The 20,319-nt window shown below is 49.1% G+C and overlaps 1 protein-coding gene across 5 annotated transcripts in view; it reads right to left on the bottom strand.

Annotated features, from left to right (window-relative positions):
• Positions 1-20,319, bottom strand: part of LOC121545748 (basement membrane-specific heparan sulfate proteoglycan core protein-like) — a 160,245-nt gene that overhangs the window by 99,440 nt on the left and 40,486 nt on the right. For all 5 annotated transcript variants that reach the window (XM_045209472.1, XM_045209471.1, XM_045209473.1 and 2 more), the window contains exons 2-3: positions 7,733-7,865; positions 4,108-4,173 (exon numbers count right to left, since the gene is read on the bottom strand). In XM_045209472.1, coding sequence (XP_045065407.1) covers positions 4,108-4,173; positions 7,733-7,865 — 199 coding nt within the window. The remainder of the gene's footprint in view (positions 1-4,107; positions 4,174-7,732; positions 7,866-20,319) is intronic.

The following is a 20,319-nucleotide window of genomic DNA, read 5'->3' as shown; positions in this document are numbered from 1 at the left end:
ATGTGTGGGATCTAGTATGTATAGTTCTATGTTGGCCGGTGTGGTTCCCAATCAGAGGCAGCTGTCGCTCGTTGTCTCTGATTGGGGATCATACTTAGGCAGCCTATTGGCACTGTCTAGTTGTGGGATCTTGTTCCGGTTAAGGTTTGTTGTGTGTCTACCTTAGGACTTCACGTTTCGTTTATTGTTTTGTCGTGTGTTTATTAAGTTGAATAAACATGTACGCATATCACGCTGCGCCTTGGTCTGACCCGTCATTCAACGAACGTGACAGAAGATCCCACCAAACGAGGACCAAGCAGCGTGCCCAGGCAGAGCGAATAGCCATGTCACAGGTGGGCAATTTGTGGTCATGGGAAGAGATATTTGCGGGGAGAGGACCATGGGCTGAGGTAGATGCCCAGGCAGGAGAGGTGCAACGGCAACATGGAGGAGGCCGGTCAGGGAGGAAGCCCGAGAAGCAGCCCCAATAACATTTTTTGGGGGGGGCACACGGGGTGGTTGGCGGAGCCTAGTGTCAGAGCAGAGCCAACTCCCCGTACTCACGCGAGGAAGCGTATGACTGGGCAGGCTCCGTGTTATGCGGAGCTACGTACTGTGTCGCCAGTGCGCCAGCACAGTCCTGTACGTCCTGTGCTTGCACCACGCACGTGCCGTGCGAAGATGGGCATCCAGCCAGGACGGGGTGTGCTGGCTCAACGCTCCTGGTCTCCAGTACGCCTCCTCGGTCCCGCATATCCTGCGCCAGTTCTACGAACTGTATCGCCAGTGCGCGTGCACTGCCCAGTGCGTCCTGTGCTGATGCCTCAAACATACTGTGTGGAAGTAGGCATTCAGCCAGGACAGGTGGTTTCCAGCTTTCCGCTCCAGACCTCCAGTCCGCCTCCACAGTCTGGCCCGGCCTGTTCCTGCTACTCGCACCAAGCCAGTGGTGTGCGTTCACAGTCAGGCCCGGCCTGTTCCTGCTCCTCGCACCAAGCCAGTGGTGCACGTCGCCAGCCCGGCCCGGCCTGTTCCTGCTCCTCGCACCAAGCCAGTGGTGCGCGTCGCCAGCCCAGCCCGGCCTGTTCCTGCTCCTCGCACCAAGCCAGTGGTGCGCGTCGCCAGTCCGGCCCGGCCTGTTCCTGCTCCTCGCACCAAGCCAGTGGTGCGCGTCGCCAGTCCGGCCCGGCCCGTTCCTGCCCCTCGCACCAAGCCAGTGGTGCGTGTTCCTAGTCAGGTCCGGCCCGTGCCTGCTCCTCGCACCAGACCAGTGGTGCGTTTGTCCAGTCCGGCACGGCCCGTGCCCGTTCCACCGGTGCCTGATCCAGTTCCGGTCAGCTGTTCCACTCCGGAGCCAGAGCAGTCTGCTCCACCGGTGCCTGATCCAGCTCCGGTCAGCTGCTCCACTCCAGAGCCAGAGCAGTCCGCTCCACCGGTGCCTGATCCAGCTCCGGTCAGCGGCTCCACTCCGGAGCCAGAGCAGTCCGCTCCACCGGTGCCTAGTCCAGCTCCGGTCAGCGGCTCCAGTCCAGACCATGACGTCAGCCCCTCTCCAGGTTCGGGGTCTCCCACACCAGGGTCCAGACAGGGCCTGGCGTATCGTGGGAGGAAGGAGAGGGGAAGCAGCGCGCCGAGGTCCAGACCAGACCAGGGGCGCAACAGGGAGGCGGAGAGTGCGAGGTCGTCACACCCCGAGCGGGATCCGCCTCTGAGGCGGAATGCCCACCCGGCCCCTACCCTGTTATATTTATGTTGTGCGGTCGGAGTCCGCACCTTTGGGGGGGGGTACTGTCACGCCCTGACTCAGGGGACGCTTATATGTTGAGTCAGTGTGTGTATATTCCTTGTTGTGCTTTTTCTATGTGTGGGATCTAGTATGTATAGTTCTATGTTGGCCGGTGTGGTTCCCAATCAGAGGCAGCTGTCGCTCGTTGTCTCTGATTGGGGATCATACTTAGGCAGCCTATTGGCACTGTCTAGTTGTGGGATCTTGTTCCGGTTAAGGTTTGTTGTGTGTCTACCTTAGGACTTCACGTTTCGTTTCGTTTATTGTTTTGTCGTGTGTTTATTAAGTTGAATAAACATGTACGCATATCACGCTGCGCCTTGGTCTGACCCGTCATTCAACGAACATGACTGTCATAAAGGCAAAGGGTGGCTATTTGAAGAATCTCAAATATAACATATATTTTGATTTGTTTAACACTTTTTTGGTTACTACATGATTCCATATGTGTTATTTCATAGTTTTTATGTCTTCACTATTATTCTACAATGTAAAAAATAGTAAAAATAAAGAAAAACCCTGGAATGAGTAGGTGTGTCCAAACCTTTGACTGGTAGTGTAAGTATAATGCGACAGCTTTACTATCTTTACTGCCAGTGTTAGCAGGTCGGGTAACGCATTTCTGAGTTGCAGAATATGCAAATCATTTGTTGTTGTGACAGCCAAGTATGTTAATAACGACACATGAGGCTGCTGAAAAAGTGTCAGTAGTTTGCTTAGGATGCCGCCAAAGTTAGGCTAATTACGTGGGAGTAACAGGAGTACCCTATGGCTGTACCCTACTCGGGGGCGTGGTCATGTTAAGCCGCGCCTCGCCGTGTGTATCTATTGTGGAATGAAAAACAAAGGTGTTTGTGATGTCTGCTTCAGCTCTGTATTGTTTATCTTCTCTTTCATGTGCCTGTGTTTTCACCTCTGCCATTGGATGAAAGGAAGAAAGGGGAATGTTTACATCTCGGGCAGAAATCTGCCTCCCTGTGTTATGACCAGAGACTCAGCCCTGTGAAAGAAGATGGTGTAGCCGGATGTGAAGGAGACACCATTCAGAAACAGACAGTTTCTCCTGGATGCATTCAAACAAGCGCACGCACGCACCCACTCGCATACACACACACACAAACCGGAACCCACGATCATAGATGGGGGAAGATACCACAGACAAGTAATCTCTTCCACAGATCGACTAAATTAGGCCCTCAGAGAAATGTTTCAACAAGCAAGGAGTGAAATTCCACTGCCAGTAAGTGTTGGTTTGGTTAAACACTGTGGAAGATCCTCTATGTAATGAGGTGGTGTTTAACAAATCATCAGTTTTGTCTAAAAGGCCATCAATCCCCTCTCATTGTGTGGATACTGTAGATATCATGTACACTGAGTATACCAAACATTAGGAACACCTAGATTCTACAAGGTGTCAAAAGCGTTTCATGGGAGACCCATGAGGCGGCGTACAATTGGCGCAGCGTCGTCCGGGTTAGGGGAGGGTTTGGCCGTCCCATCGCGCTCTAGTGACTCCTTGTGGCGGGCCAGGTGCCAGCAAGCTGACTTCGGTCGCCAGCTGGACGGTGTGCTGCTGGCTTCCGGGTTAAGCGAGCAGTGTGTCAAGAAGCAGGGTCATGTTCGGAGGACGCATGGCTCTCGACCTTCGCCTCTCCCGAGTCCGTAGGGGAGTTGCAGCAGTGGGACAAGACTGTAACTGCCAATTGGATATCACGAAATTAGGGAGAAAAAGGGCTAAGAAATTGTTTACAAATTAAACAATTCCACAGGAATGCTGGCCCATTTTGACTCCAATGCTTCCCACAGTTGTGTCAAGTTGGCTGGATGTCCTTTGGGTGGTGGACCATTCTTGATACACACGGGAAACAGCGTTGCAGTTCTTGACACAAACCGGTGCGCCTGGCACCTACTACCATACCTTGTTCAAAATGCAAATCTTTTGTCTTGCCCATTCACCCTCTGAATGGCACACATACACGTCTCAATTGTCTCAAAGCTTAAAAATAATTATTTAACCTGTCTCTTATACTGATTGAAGTGGATTTAACAAGTGACATCAATAAGGGATCATAGCTTTCACCTGGTCAGTCTGTCATGGAAAAAGAAGGTGTTCTTAATGTTTTGTATACTCAGTGTAGGTATCATCAAAACTAGCTGAGCTAAGAATTCTCAATCTGTCCATCTATGGGACAGGTGGACATTGAAATGAGGCCTGGGAGGGAAACCCTGGTGGGGATTTGTGTGTTTGTTTATTAGGATCTATTTTAGCCCACCATGTGGCTTATCTTCCAAGAGTGCAGGGAGTGTTATGCTCAGGGCTGAGGGCTCAGGGTTCTTACTTGTGCTGATCTCAGTCACCAGTGTGGGTTCTGGCGTGCTTCCATCTTCCTCTCCACTGGGCAGATCTACAGAGAAGATAAAGGGAGGTGTGATCAGCATGTTAGCATAGTTCAAGGCCCAGGGAGTACTAGGGAGGACTACTCATTCATTTACTCAACAGGTGGAACATATGCAACATGTATACATCTGAAGTGCAGCAGGGTCAAATCAAATCAAATTGTATTTGTCACATGCTTCGTAATCAACAGGTGTAGACTAACAGTGAAATGCTTACTTACTTACTTACTTACTTACTTACTTACTTACGGGCCCTTCCCAACAATGCAGAGAGAGAAAAATATAAATAATAGAAAAATAATAACATGAGGAATAAATACACAATGAGTAATGATAACTTGGCTATATACACGGGGTACCAGTACCGAGTTGATATGCAGGGGTACAAGGTAATTGAGGTAAATATGTACATACAGGTAGGGATAAAGTGACTAGGCAACAGGATAGATAATAAACAGCAGCGTATGTGATGAGTCAAAAGAGTTAGTGCAAAAAGGGTCAATGCCAATAGTCCGGGTAGCTGTTGGTTAACAATTTAACTAACAATTTACAGTCTTATGGCTTGGGGTTAGAAGCTGTTCAGGGTCCTGTTGGTTCTAGACTTGTTGCATCGGTACCACTTGTCATGCTGTAGCAGAGAGAACAGTGTATGACTTGGGTGGCTGGAGTCTTTGACAATTTTTAGGGCCTTCCTCTGAAATTGCCTGATATAGAGGTCCTGGATGGCAGCGAGCTCGGCCCCAGTGATGTACTGGGCCGTACGCGCTACCCTCTGTAGCGCCTTGCGGTCAGATGCCAAGCAGTTGCCAAACCAAGCGGTGATGCAGCCCAGCTGTATAACTTTTTGAGGATCTGAGGGCCCATGCCAAATCTTTTTAGCCTTCTGAGGGGGAAGAGGCGTTGGTGTGTGTGGACCATGATAATTCCTTAGTGATGTGGACACAGAGGAACTTGAAGCTCTCGACCAGCTCCACTACAGCCCCATCGATGTGGATGGGGCTGTAGTGGAGCCAACGTCAGCATTTGTCTGTCTTGCTGACGTTGAGGGAGAGGTTGTTGTCCTGGCAACACACTTCCAGGTCACTGACCCCCTCCCTATAGGCTGTTTCATTGTCGTCGGTGATCAGGCCAACCATCGTTATATCGTCAATTTTAATTATGTTGTTGGAATCGTGCATGGCCACGCAATAGTGGGTGAACAGGGAGTACAGGAGGGGACTAAGCACGCACCCCTGAGGGGCCCGTGTTGAGGTTCTGCATGGCGGATATGTTCTTGCCTACCCTCAACACCTTGGGCCGGCATGTCAGGAAGTCAAGGATCCAGTTGCAGAGGGAGGTGTTCAGTCCCAAGGTCCTGAGCTTAGTGATGAGCATGGTGGGTGCTATGGTGTTGAAAGCTGAGCTATAGTCAATGAACAGCATTCTTACGCAGGTGTTCCTCTTGTCCAGGTGGGAGAGGGAAATAGAGATTGCGTCATCTGTGGATCTGTTGGGGTGGTATGCGAATTGGAGTGGGTCCAGGGTGTCTGGGATGATGGTGTTGATGTGAGCCATGACCAGCCTTTCAAAGCATTGCATGGCCACAGATGTGAGTGCTACGGGGCGATAGTTATTTAGACAGTTACCTTGGTCTTCTTGAGCATAGGGACTGTGGTGGTCTGCTAGAAACATGTACAGTTGAAGTTGGAAGTTTACATACACCTTAGCCAAATACATTTAAACTCAGTTTTTCACAATTCCTGACATTTACTTCTAGTAACAATTCCCTGTCTTAGGTCAGTTAGGATCACCACTTTATTTTAAGAATGTGAAATGTCAGAATAATAGTAGAGAGAATGATTTATTTCAGCTTTTATTTCTTTCATCACATTCCCAGTGGGTCAGACGTTTACATACACTCAATTAGTATTTGGTAGCATTGCCATTAAATTGTTTAACTTGGGTCAAACGTTTCGGGTAGCCTTCCACAAGCTTCCCACAACAAGTTGGGTGAATTTTGGCCCATTCCTCCTGACAGAGCTGGTGTAACTGAGTCAGGTTTGTAGGCCTCCTTGCTCGCACATACTTTTTCAGTTCTGCCCACAAATTTTCTATAGGATTGAGGTCAGGGCTTTGTGATGGCCACTCCAATACCTTGACTTTGTTGTCCTTAAGCCATTTTGCCACAACTTTGGTAGTCTGCTTGGGGTCATTGTCCATTTGGAAGATCCATTTGCGACCAAGCTTTAACTTCCTGACTGATGTCTTGAGATGTTGCTTCAATATATCCACATAATTTTCCTTCCTCATGATGCCATCTATTTTGTGAAGTGCACCAGTGCCTCCTGCAACAAAGCACCCCCACAGCATGATGCTGTCACCCCCGTGCTTCACGGTTGGGATGGTGTTCTTCGGCTTGCAAGCCACCCCCTTTTTCCTCCAAACATAACGATGGTCATTATGGCCAAACAGTTCTATTTTTGTTTCATCAGACCAGAGGACATTTCTCCAAAAAGTACTATCTTTGTCCCCATGTGCAGTTGCAAACCGTAGTCTGGCTTTTTTATGGCGGTTTTGGAGCAGTGGCTTCTTCCTTGCTGAGCGGCCTTTCAGGTTATGTCGATATATGACTCGTTTTACTGTGAATATAGATACTTTTGTACCTGTTTCCTCCAGCATCTTCACAAGGTCCTTTGCTGTTGTTATGGGATTGATTTGCACTTTTCGCACCAAAGTACTCTCTAGTACACCAAAGTACTCTCTCATCTCTAGGAGACAGATCGCGTCTCCTTCCTGAGCGGTATGACGGCTGCGTGGTCCCATGGTGTTCTGGTATACTTGCGTACTATTGTTTGTACAGATGAACGTGGTACCTTCAGGCATTTGGAAATTGCTACAAAGGATTAACCAGACTTGTGGAGGTCTACAATTTTTTTTCTGAGGTCTTGGCTAATTTCTTTTGATTTTCCCATGATGTCAAGCAAAGAGGCACTGAGTTTGAAGGTAGGCCTTGAAATACATCCACAGGTACACCTCCAATTGACTCAAATTATGTCAATTAGCCTATCAGAAGCTTCTAAAGCCATAACATCATTTTCTGGAATTTTCCAAGCTGTTTAAAGGCACAGTCAATTTAGTGTATGTAAACTTCTGACCCACTGGAATTGTGATACAGTGAATTATAAGTGAAATAATCTGTCTGTAAACAATTGTTGGAAAAATTACTTGTGTCATGCACAAAGTAGATGTCCTAACTGACTTGCCAAAACTATAGTTTGTTAACAAGAAATTTGTGGAGTGGTTGAAAAACGAGTTTTAATGACTCCAACCTAAGTGTATGTAAACTTCCGACTTCAACTGTAGGTATTACAGACCCCTGTGCACCCAGTGGATTATGGAGGAGAAAATGGTTACAGTAAACAGTTACGTCTATGGATGGGACCACTGTTTACATTGTTTGCGGTATTGTTGTAAGGAACAGTTCAGGGGTAGTATGAAGTTCTATACAGTATAGTATATCATAAATAAAAGTTTCACTATGAAAAGAAAGCTGGTTTGCGATCCAGCTGTGTCGACCCCAGACCCCACCTCCTGATGCTTCATCGGCAGCGAAGTCCTCGTCATCGTCCAGGAAGCGCTGAGACCGTTGGACGACAGTCCTCGATGAATCCAGGTCCTCGGGCAGCGCCACTTCTCCCCACACCTTGGAGCTCTGAGCCACCTGCAGACCGAAAACACACACACAACACTACTTAGGAGATTTATAGGGGTTGAAGTCTCTAATTTCTTCAGATAGAACCTGGGGCTGCGTCCCAAATGGCATCCTATTTCCTATTTGGTGCACTATAACTCATAGGACTCTGGTCAAAAGTAGCACTACATAGGGAATAGGGTGCCATTTGGGATGTAGCCCAGGTTAGTTAGGTTACACCCAGCAGGACCATTATACAGGGCCTGGGAGTGGAAGGAAAACAAAACCTGAGATGGTGTGAGGCTGTGAGCTTCACACAGGAAATAGGTGCATTGTGGTATGTTTGCTTTAACATTCATTATTTAGTAGGGGTGTAACGATCCATCTACTACATCGATGTATCGATTTATATTCCTATGATCCAACTACATCGATCTGTGCTCGGCGAGTTGGCCTTTTGGACAACATATATCGATCTAACATCGTTTTAAAATGTAATAAATCGATTGTATCGATACTAGGAAATAACCCATTGGATTTAAGCACGTCAGACTTTATATGGATGTTTTTTTCTTAGCACTTTTAATGATAAAGGCTTTAAACATTACTCGATTCAGTCTGCCTATCTGTGACGTCATCGCGCCAGCAGCAGCGCAAAGGCGCCAAGACAACAAAACATAGCATGGCGGACGACAGAGGAGAATGTAACGATTCCGGCAGTCTGAGTCGGGTCCTGTCTGTGGACTAGTTTTTCTGTTCGTGATCTCCAGTTTCCCGAGGGTTCTGGAACGCTCCGGGGGAGCTCTCTTGATTTCCGCACCTGCATCCCATCAGCAATCTGCACACCTGGTCCTGATCATCACCCTTCTTAGGCTCTGGCCTAACATCCATTCCCTGCCGGATCGTTAGCCATGAACAGTATGTTTGTCAGTGTATCAGCCTTGGAGTTTCTAGCGTTAGTTTTGTTGTTTTGCACCTTGTTGGCTTGCCGTGTACTTACCTCCGTTTTGTTTCTATCTGCAGTCAATCTCCCGGAACCTTCACCCAACCCCTGCCTGGTTGTCGGCGGCTGCCGAGCCATTCTTGGATCTACCACTGCACCTCCACCAACTCATCTCCGCCGTCCGCTCTGTCCCCTGGATTATTCTACATCGTTTTTGGAATCTGTTAAATAAATACTCACCTTCGTTTCAACTCACCTTGTCCTGGTCTGCTTCTGGGTTCTGGCTTAGTAAACCGTGACAGAACGATCCGGCCAGTAATGAACCCAGCGGACCTGGACTCTGTTCGCCATGCCATTACCCATCAGGAGAAGATGTTGGGCCATCATAGCACGGAGCTACAGGAGATCGCGTAGGCAGTTCGAACCTTTCTACCGGGTCTGACGGAGGTCCAGAACCAGCGCAAGTTTCCGGTGGAGGATCCACTACCGGTTTCACCCATCTCGCCTGCCGCGTCTGAAGCGGTGTCCTTCCGTGAGCCCAAGGTTCCGACGCCGGATAAATATGAGGGGGAGCTGGGAAGATGCCGTTCTTTCCTTATGCAGTGTGGGTTAGTGTTCGATCTACAGCCCTACTCTTATGCACAGACAAGGCTAGGATAGCCTTTGTGATTGAGTTGCTGCGTGGTCGAGCGCTGGAGTGGGCTTCAGCCGTTTGGGAACGACAAGACCCCTGCATGGCTTCATACCAGGGGTTCACGGCCGAGATGAGGAAGCTCTTCGACCATTCCGTCCGAGGGAGGGACGCAGCTAGGCGCCTGTTTTCACTCCACCAAGGAACTCGCAGCGTGGCCGACTTCGTGATCGAGTTCAAGACGTTGGCTGTGGAGAGTGGGTGGAATGAGGAGTCTCTGCAAGCGGCCTTTACCAGGGTCTGTCGGAGCAGCTCAAGGATGAGCTGATCTCCTATCCGGAGCCTAGTGACCTGGACAGCTTGGTAGCCTTGTCTATTCGGGTGGATAATCGAGTCCGAGAGCCGAAGGAGGGAGAAGCAATGGGGTCCGTCCAGTCGATCAGCTTCTCAGTTCCCAGTCGGGTCGGGTGGTGGACCAGAACCCGTCGATCATTCTCCACCACAAAGGATTAGTGGAGAGGTCCTCTCTCCCGATTCTGAACCCATGCAAGTGGGGCGGCACGGGTTAACCAAGGAGGAGCGTCAACATAGACGTAAGACCAACTGCTGCCTCTACTGTGGTAGCTCGGGACATTACATCTCCACTTGTTCCCGGCGGTCGTCAAACTGCCCGGCTCGCTAAAGTTGGGAGGACTTTTTAGCGAGCCAGTTTCAACCTCTCAGTACCTCTGTCAGACCCCGTTTCCGGCTACCCTTGTGAACAGGAATCAGAGCTTAGCGATTAACGCTTTTATCGATTCAGGTGCCGATGGAAGCTTTCTTGATGCCGAGTTGGTGGAACAGCTGGGGCTTTCCAAGGAGCAATTGCCCGAAGCCATAAGACCACTCTGAACGGCAGTAGTCTGGCACGTATCACGATGAGGACTGAACCGGTTAAGATGCTGTTGTCGGGGAATCATTCGGAGATGATTTCATTCTTCATTCTGCCGTCTTCCCATGTTCCTCTGGTCCTTGGATACCCCTGGCTGAAGGAACACAATCCCACGTTCGATTGGGTGACGGGCAAGGTAACGAAGTTGGAGCCTTGATTGTCATGCTAACTGTCTCAAGACTGCCTGTCCCCATTCGGTTCCCAGTCAGGTGATTGAGGCTAAACCCCCAGATTTGTCCCTGGTTCCCGAGACATATCACGATTTGGGGGAAGTGTTCAGTAAGCAGAAGGCTCTGTCACTCCCCTCCCCACCGACCATATGATTGTGCCATCAACCTGTTCCCTGGAGCTGTCTACCCCAAGGGAAGGTTATACAGTATCTCCCGCCCTGAACGTGAGGCTTTGGAGACCTACATCAAGGAGTCCCTAGCTGCTGGTCTCGTTCGTCCCTCGTCATCACCCCTGGGGGCAGGATTCTTCTTTGTGGGTAAGAAGGATGGCTCTCTTCGACCGTATTGATTATCGGGGGTTGAATGACATCACGGTCAAGAACAAGTATCCCCTGCCCTTGATGAGTTCTGCCTTCGACTCCTTACAGGGTGCTACGGTGTTCACCAAGCTAGACCTACGCAATGCGTATCACATGGTCCGGATCAGAGAGGGAGACGCAGTGGTTGACGGGTTTCAATACACCGATGGGTCACTTCGGTATCAGGTGATGCCGCTTTGGACTGACCAATGCTCCAGCGGTATTCCAGAGTATGGTGAACGACGTCCTGAGAGATATGATCGGTCTCTTTGTGTTTGTTTACCTGGATGACATTCTGATCTTCTCGAAGGAACCTTCCGACCACGTCCAGCATGTCCGGCAGGTTCTGCAGCGATTGTTGGAGAATCGCCTGTTCGTGAAGGCCGAGAAGTGCGAGTTTCACGCCCACACGACATCCTTTCTCGGGTACATCATCTCCAGGGGAGAGATTAGGATGGACCAGGAGAAGGTTAGAGCGGTTCTGGAATGGGCCCAGCCCGGTACGAGATTGCAGCTCCAGAGATTTTTGGGGTTTGCGAATTTCTACCGCAGATTCATCCGGGATTACAGCCGTGTGGCCGCTCCGTTAACTGCCTTGACTTCCAGTATCAGGAGCTTCAAGTGGAATCCGGAGGCGGATCGAGCGTTTCTGGATTTGAAGAGGCGATTCACCAACGCACCGATTCTCTCTCAACCGGACACGCCCGTCAGTTCGTCGTTGAAGTGGACGCGTCTGATGTGGGAGTTGGCGCCATCCTGTCGCAGCGATGCTCCACGGACAGTAAACTCCATCCCTGCGCCTACTACTCTCGTCGCCTTTCGCCTGCGGAGAGGAATTACGATGTGGGCAACCGGGAGCTTCTCGCGGTGAAACTTGCCTTGGAGGAGTGGCGCCACTGGTTGGAGGGGGCGGAGCAACCGCTTATTGTCTGGACTGACCACAAGAATCTTGCTTACGTGCAATCGGCTAGACGCGTCTCAACTCCCGTCAGGCCAGGTGGTCGTTGTTTTTCGGACGATTCAATTTTTCCCTGACGTTCCGACCTGGATCTAAGAATGGCAAGGCGGACGCCTTGTCTCGGATGTTCTCCAAGACGGAGGAGAGTGGGTCCAAGACCGAGACAATTCTCCCCCGGAACTGCGTCGTGGGAGCTGTTAGGTGGAAGATTGAGGAGGAGGTGATGGCGGCTCTTCGGACGCAGCCCGGTCCCGGTAACGGTCCACCCGGGTCGGTTGTTTGTGCCTGAGTCGGTTCGTCCTGCGGTCCTCAAATGGTCCCACGCCAGCAAGATGGCTTGTCACCCTGGCGTGGCTCGGACGATGGCGTTTCTTCGCAGACGTTTTTGGTGGCCTGCCATGGCCGAGGATACTCGGGGTTATGTTGCTGCCTGTCCAGTGTGTGCGCAGAATAAGGGTACCAATCGCCCAGCTCTGGACTACTTCACCCCCTTCCTATTCCCCGCGACCATGGTCGCATCTGGCCCTGACTTTGTCACTGGGTTGCCCGCTTCTGAGGGGAACACGGTCGTTCTGACTATCGTGGACAGATTCAGCAAGTTCGCCCACTTTGTGCCAATTGCCAAGCTTCCTCTGCCTCGGAGACGTCCGAGATCCTGGTTAGGGAGGTTTTCAGGGTCCACGGGTTGCCCAGTGATATCGTTTCCGACCGTGGCCCTCAGTTTACCTCTCTGTCTGGAAGTCCTTCTGTTTGGCCATTGGAGCTACAGTCAGTCTCACATCTGGTTTTCACCCCCAATCTAATGGTCAGGCGGAGAGAGCCAACCAGAAGATGGAATCCACGCTACGCTGCCTGGCCTCTTCCAACCCCACCTCCTGGGTCTCTCAGTTGCCTTGGGTTGAGTATGCCCACAATACTCTCCCCTACATCTGCCACTGGGATGTCTCCCTTCCAGTGCCTGTATGGCTACCAACCTCCCTTGTTCCCTTCTCAGGAGAAGGAGCTCTCAGTGCCTTCTGTTCAGGCCCATATTCGTTGCCACCGGACCTGGCATCGGGCCAGAAAGGCACTCCTTAGAGTTTCGGACCGGTATCAGCTCCAGGCGAATCGTCGCCGGATCCCCGCTCCCACCTATACCATCGGAGATAGGGTCTGGTTGGCCACACGGGATCTTCCTTACGGACTGAGTCTAGGAAGTTGTTACCGGAGTTCATTGGTCCGTTTGTGGTGGAGAAGGTGATCAATCCGGTGGCAGTTCGACTCAAACTCCCGAGGACGCTCAGAGTCCATCCCACCTTTCATGTCTCCTGCCTCAAGCCTGTTTTCCTCAGTCCTCTGTTGCCTCCTCCGCCTCCTCCTCCTCCTCCTCGGATGATCGGAGGTGGTCCTGCCTACACGGTGCGACGCATTATGGATTCCAGACGGCGGGGCCGGGGTTTCCAGTATCTCGTGGACTGGGAGGGGTATGGGTCCGGAAGAGAGGAGTTGGATTCCGCGGCGACAGATCCTAGATGCTGACCTCATCCGTGACTTCTACCGCCTCCATCCTGGCGCTCCGGGGAGTCCGCCCGGTGGCGTCGGGCCGGAGGGGGGTACTGTAACGATTCCCGGCAGTCTGAGTCGGGTCCTGTCTGTGGACTAGTTTTTCTGTTCGTGATCTCCAGTTTCCCGAGGGTTCTGGAACGCTCCGGGGGAGCTCTCTTGATTTCCGCACCTGCATCCCATCAGCAATCTGCACACCTGGTCCTGATCATCACCCTTCTTAGGCTCTGGCCTAACATCCATTCCCTGCCGGATCGTTAGCCATGAACAGTATGTTTGTCAGTGTATCAGCCTTGGAGTTTCTAGCGTTAGTTTTGTTGTTTTGCACCTTGTTGGCTTGCCGTGTACTTACCTCCGTTTTGTTTCTATCTGCAGTCAATCTCCCGGAACCTTCACCCAACCCCTGCCTGGTTGTCGGCGGCTGCCGAGCCATTCTTGGATCTACCACTGCACCTCCACCAACTCATCTCCGCCGTCCGCTCTGTCCCCTGGATTATTCTACATCGTTTTTGGAATCTGTTAAATAAATACTCACCTTCGTTTCAACTCACCTTGTCCTGGTCTGCTTCTGGGTTCTGGCTTAGTAAACCGTGACAGAGAAGCCGACGAGCGAGAAATTATCAAGCCACCATTGCGGTCCTTACAAGAAACAGGAATCTAGGAAACTTCACCTGCACTGTCCAGTATCCAGGTATTTATTTCAGTCACACTGGTTGAATTTTTGGCTAAAAGGTTACTGAATCGATTTCAAGTCACTGAATCGTTTCGGATCGTATCGTTCTAAATGAACCAATATCGTCCTTGAATCGTATCGACAACCACGAATCGTGATACAAATCGAATCGTTGTTAAAACGAATCGTTACACCCCTATTATTTAGGTTAGGGATGGGCAACTGGCAGCCCTGTAGGCCTGCGGATCAATCCCCCTGTTGCGAGTTAGAATAGTAGAATACACAAGGTGCAATTTCTAAATTTGGTTGGGCATCAGCAGTTTTTCTCTTGTTATGTCAGTCACTGACAGCTACTCAATTAGCCCATGTCAGCAATTTTTTTCCCGATTGGCAAGTTAGTCTAGCCAGCTGCAGTCAAGGTGTGCAGCTGCAGTCAATTAAGTCTCTGTGGAGAGCTGCCACACCTTGTAACGAGTCGTTTAGCCACCAGATGGGGCCAAAAGTGGGCCTTTCCCACCCTTATACCCCTTGAGTGCTCACAACTGGTTAAGCAAAATCTTGTATTAGTATGAAATAATATAATTTTCCAATTTTTTGGAGCATACAATTTAGCTCAGTATTTATTTGTATTATTCATTTTATACAGTCTTTTTTTGCTCATCAAGTGTGCCAATGAAACCAGTGGCTAGTTGAGGTTGAAATCAGAATGGTTAGATTACACAAATCGGATAAAGTATGCTTTAAACGCCATCTCCCCAGGACAAGCAGGCAGGAGAGCTTTACGATGGGCCCTCAGCCTCTGCTGATCAGGAAGCACTTTATCATGGAAAGATTGTCACCTCTTGAGCTAGTAAAAACATCCTCACAGTGGAGTAGCAGTCACTGAAAGGGGGGTGATCAGAAGGTGATCCTTGATTTAGTCAAGGTGTTAAGAGAATGTTAAATGCAATTGGAGAAAAGTATAAGATTTGATAATAGTTCCATAGTGGGGGAGGGAGTCTATCTTCTCAACAAGATCTAATCTCTGTGGAAGGACATTACTGACCCAATGAACCCATACAAATCTAACTGAAGACATTGAGCATTTAAAAAGATAATCTGATACCTGATCATCTTGATAATCTCATGATGATACCACCCAAAGTCTCTAGACTACTCCCTCAGTTCCAAAAACAGAGCCCTAACCTCTCTCCCTGGGTCCATACCATCCCCACCAGTCCCTGTTGTTGTCCAAAACCTGAGCTATAGATTTGCCTACTTCCCTGGCAGTATGCCACCCTTGGCATTTCCAGTCGGCATGGCACGCCAGTTCCCATTTCCATCCGCCCCCGTCACGGCAGAGTTTCCCATTTAAATGACTCTGGCTAATAAATAACTTTATCTCTCCCCCAAATCCTCTCTCCCCTGACTGAATACCCTACAACAACAATCCCGGGTCTTTTTCAAAAGGAAACCGCTGACTGGACCTATTCTTTTCACTGGAGCCAACTAACCAACCGTTGGTGTGATCATCTCCTGCTTCCCAGTCCCACTCCCTTGGGATGGATGGGATCCGATGGGGTTCTCTCTCTCTCTCTCTCTCTCTGGCTGTCTGTCTCTCTCTCTCTCTCTCTCTGTCTGGCTGTCTGTCTCTCTCTCTCCCCATATCTTGCTCTTTCACTCTCTCCGTCTCTCTCTCACTCATTCTCTCTCTCTCTCTGGATGGGCGACACATTGGCCAAAAAATTCCTCATAGATTAGACCAAAGCCATTTTTGGCAAGAGGAACCCAAAATGTAGAGAAAAAACATATGAATTGCTTTTCAGTCAGCTTCATTAATTTATATGTTCCTCATTAAACAATGCAGTGTCAGTTATCACACTTTTACTAACAGCCAAACATAGGGCTGTGACGGTCATGAAATTTTGGATAACAGTTATTTGTTATAATCGTTCCTCTCCTCCACTCCTGACTGCATGTGCTGCTGTTGCAGGGAGGGGTTGAGGTGGGGGGTGGGGGGGGGGTTACCTAGGCAACCAAAGACTGTTTGCTACAACACCTTGCTGAAACAACGAGCAACAAAGTTTCATCACGTTGTCCATATTACTGTGGAAACGGACTCAACCACATGCTTCATCTTTTTGAATGCCCAGCAGTCTTCAGTCAGCTGTTCATTCTAAAACGTTTTGCCTCCTCTCGGCTCTCCTTATATGGTTGTTAGATGTAAACTAGGCATACTTTTACTTTGCTGCTTTTGGGTAAAGTTTGTTGACTTGAATATGAAGTTGATAAAAAATATATATACGTTTATTTTATTATAATTGTATCATTATATTTAATGCATTATTTGTTTATTTATTATTTATTTATTAAGAAGGTTATTTTATTTTCATGACAGTCTTCATCCATAATCATCGGTTACACGATTATACAATTACCGTGCAAGCCCTAGCCAAACGTTTTATATTTTTCCAGCACAGCAAAAAACTTAAAAGCTAGTGTGACCTTTGTGTCCCTCTAAGAGTTGGGACATGTCCGCTGTGTTGCGGTTATCATTCCCTACAGATAATTAAAGGTCCTGCTCCCTGCTCTACAATTTTCCTTCACCCAACCCAACCTTGTCAGTGTAAGGGAGCTACACACACACACACATGCACACACACACACACACACACACACACACACACACAGGCAACGTGGGGAGGGGGTGAAAAAACAGCATTCCAACCATTGTTGGAATCCCACTGTTTACTTTTGAATTAGGCTTTTCACAATGCCAAATGTTTGCCTTGCTAGAATGTAAAAGGAGGTAAAGACAAAAAGGGAGAGGCACACATTCTATGGGGTATCGAAGGACAGGTGAGTCCACATGGTGAAGCCTCAAGACAAGTTATCCCCTCTAGGTTTGCCCAGCTGTTGTTCACAGTGCAAGAGGAGAGGAATTCCAACATTTTGTCTCCGTGAACAATTGATGACCCGCTGCAGGGGCAGAACGATCAGGAGGAACAGGGAGAGTTGGGACAATGCATCCAAGATTCCATCGTAGGGTAGAGCACTATCAGCTATGCTGCATGTCTGGAGAGTCAAACATCTGCTGTCATCATAGCTAGACCCAGAGCCAGACAGATGTGTGCCCATGAGATGGTGTAATAACCTTATTTTTACACACACACCAGTCCAGCATTCCCATCCTCACCATGACCCTGTAACAGCCAACAGCCAACGCCTGTCAAGAGAGAACAGCGTGAGAAGAATGTTCCAGAGGATTAACTTCACCCCCTAAACCAGACATCTTCCAGATACAGATACAGCAAGGTCTAATAACTTTGGTTTTACTTTATTACAACTTTCTTACAATATCATTTTCCAGCATTACACATCTTATAAATAGTTCCTCTTCAGGCCAGTGTTTCCCAATTGTGCTAAAAGGTTGCATTTCTTGCCTCTCCTGAGAATGCTGATCAAAGCCAGAGCTCAGACAGACTCCATATCTCTGTAGAGTCCAGATGGTGGCGGGTGTATGAAAGCAGCAACACAGGGAACAACACAACACAAGCTGCATTCAGAAAACCCCTTCATTTTAGTTCCTTCGCAGCTAAGTCCTAACAATATCTCCTCAGACATGAGGAGGGAGGAGAGACGATGCTGCCTGGGCTTTAAACAGGAACGGAATGTAAACTCTAAACTGTTCAGCTAGGGGCATATGCTTTACGTCTCTGACCCCAGCTTCAGCACTATATGTAGAGTAGAGTAGAGATCTGGGAGTGTGAGCAGGCCTGCAATAACAAACCCCATTAGCAACACACACACACACACACACACATGCTCAAACGTATGCACACAGGCACATGGACAAGCAGACAGACAGACACACACGCACACAGACACGCTGAGGAGCTTTTTGGCCTGTCTGTCACCCTCTTAGAGACAGCCTGACAGCTTGTTACAGTTGGACGAGTGATGACAGGCATCAGGGAAAGAGGGAGAAAGTCAGTCCCTGAGAAACAGTGTTATTCCACACCTATTACACTGACTGAGGTGAACAGGAGCAGCACAGGTGACAGACAGAGAGAGAGATGTCCAGTGGTGATGTTTGACAATGTGGGTATAAGCTATAAAAATAAATCAAGAGAGTCGCACACACTATATATATATAAACTCCCAGTAATGTATTGGGTAAAACATCAACGGGAAGAATGCACAGTGATGCCGAAGCGTTGGTGTTTTACCCAATAAATTACCGGGAGTTTATATATATAGTGTGTGTGCGACTCTCTTTATTTATTTTTATAGCTTACAGTTTATTCTCCGTTAGTCAGCACCTCTACACTAAATAATGTTCGCTGGGTGTGTGCCAGCTCATGCTTTTTATTGACAATGGGGGTATGACAACATGATGACTCTGTGCCCGAGTGTGTGTGTCTGTGTAAATGCACGTGAGTTTCCTGAGTCCGCTTAGCCCCTTGAACGAAGTGGTGGGGGATTGACAAACTGCCACTTGTGACACTAAACCTCTGGCTGAGACCCTCTTGGATAAAGAGAACGATGAGAGAAGGCCTTCTGCTCTCTGCAGAGCTCTACACAGGGTCCAATACAAAGTGATGATGGGACAGGAAGGAAGCATACAAGCCTCTTTCAACAGACAACAACTCTCTGACAACTAGCTACAGTATTATGTATTTTCAATACAGACATTGACACAAACAGGGTCACAATATTTCTAAATGGAAAGAGGATAGGGAGAGAAAGTGTGTGTGTAAACGAGTGTGACCGCGTGGTGACCCCTCAACGGTGGGACGTCTTAGTGTATGGGCAGTGTGTGTGTGTGTTTGTGGGGTCCATCGTTGAGATAAACTGAACAGAAATATTATAAATATTGCATTCTTACTGCATTACTCAGAACGACTGAAATCTTCCCCCAGGTCATTAATTCTCTCCTACATACAGGATGCCATGCATGCTACCAGGGCCGGCACTAGCCTATTGGAGGTCAGGGCCCCTGGGTACATGCCCTGCGTGCCCGGTCGGTCTTCAGCCATGAATACTCTCAATTGTGCATCTGTAAAATCTTCTGAGGGTCTTAGGGGCCAAGCCACATTTCTTCAGCTCCCTGAGGTTGAAGAGGCGTTGTTGCGCCTTCTTCACCACACTGTCTGTGTGGGTGGACCAATTCAGATTGTCAGTGATGTGTACGCCGAGGAACTTTAAGATTTTCACCTTCTCCACTGCGGTCCCGTCGATGTGGATAGGGGCGTGCTCCCTCTGCTGTTTCCTGAAGTCCACGATCAACTCCTTCGTTTTGTTGACGCTGAGGGAGAGGTTATTTTCCTGGCACCACTCCGCCAGAGCCCTCACCTCCTCCCTGTAGGCTGTCTCGTCATCTTTGGTAATCAGGCCTACTACTGTTGTGTTGTCTGCAAACTTGATGATTGAGTTGGAGGCGTGCGTGACCTCGCTGTCATGGGTGAACAGGGTATACAGGAGGGGGCTGAGCACGCACCCTTGTGGGGCCCCTGTGTTGAGGATCAGTGAAGTGGAGGTGTTGTTTCCTACCTTCACCACCTGGGGGCGGCCCGTCAGGAAGTCCAGGACCCAGTTGCACAGGGCGGGGTTCAGACCCAGGGCCCCGAGCTTAATGATGAGCTTGGAGGGTACTATTGTGTTGAAGGCTGAGCTATAGTCAACGCCCTATATTGTGCCAGTTTCCCTGTAGTTTTTCCACACAAGGCCCTGGGAGGAACACTGTTCTGCCTCAGCCTGCCAAGCAGACTTCAGCCTTGCAAGGGCAGCGCTCCGCTCCACAGTGTGCCTCACACACACACACACACACACACACACACACACACACACACACACACACACACACACACACACACACACACACACACACACACACACACACACACACACACACACACACTCCTCTGTATTTAGACCACAGCTATTGTTTAGGAAGGCATGTCAAAATAAGTGGCTGGCTTGTATGTACTTGCAAGGTGAGACTGCGGCAGCAGCAGAGCTACGCAAGTGAGAAGAGAAAGGAGATGTCCAAACCACAATTAGAGGGAGGGAGTGATTAGAATGAAGAAATGTTAGGCTGCTCCTTGTCTTGCTGGGCTGGGGAGATGCTTTTCTCTATTTCCCCAGGGACAAAAGGAACAGTGGAGCGAGCCAAAGGAGGGGAAAGAATTGCACACATGTACACACATGTACACACAGAGACAGACACATTCAAACAAAAGCATTCTATAGATGATACATACATACAGAGAGCCTAGTATGGAAGACTTTTAAAAAC

This window comes from Coregonus clupeaformis, chromosome 30 (genome assembly GCF_020615455.1).
Source record: "Coregonus clupeaformis isolate EN_2021a chromosome 30, ASM2061545v1, whole genome shotgun sequence".
In the NCBI taxonomy this organism is placed as follows: Eukaryota; Metazoa; Chordata; class Actinopteri; order Salmoniformes; family Salmonidae; genus Coregonus; species Coregonus clupeaformis.
The sequence above is the reverse complement of the archived record's forward strand: the minus strand, read 5'-3'. Positions and strand labels throughout refer to the sequence as shown.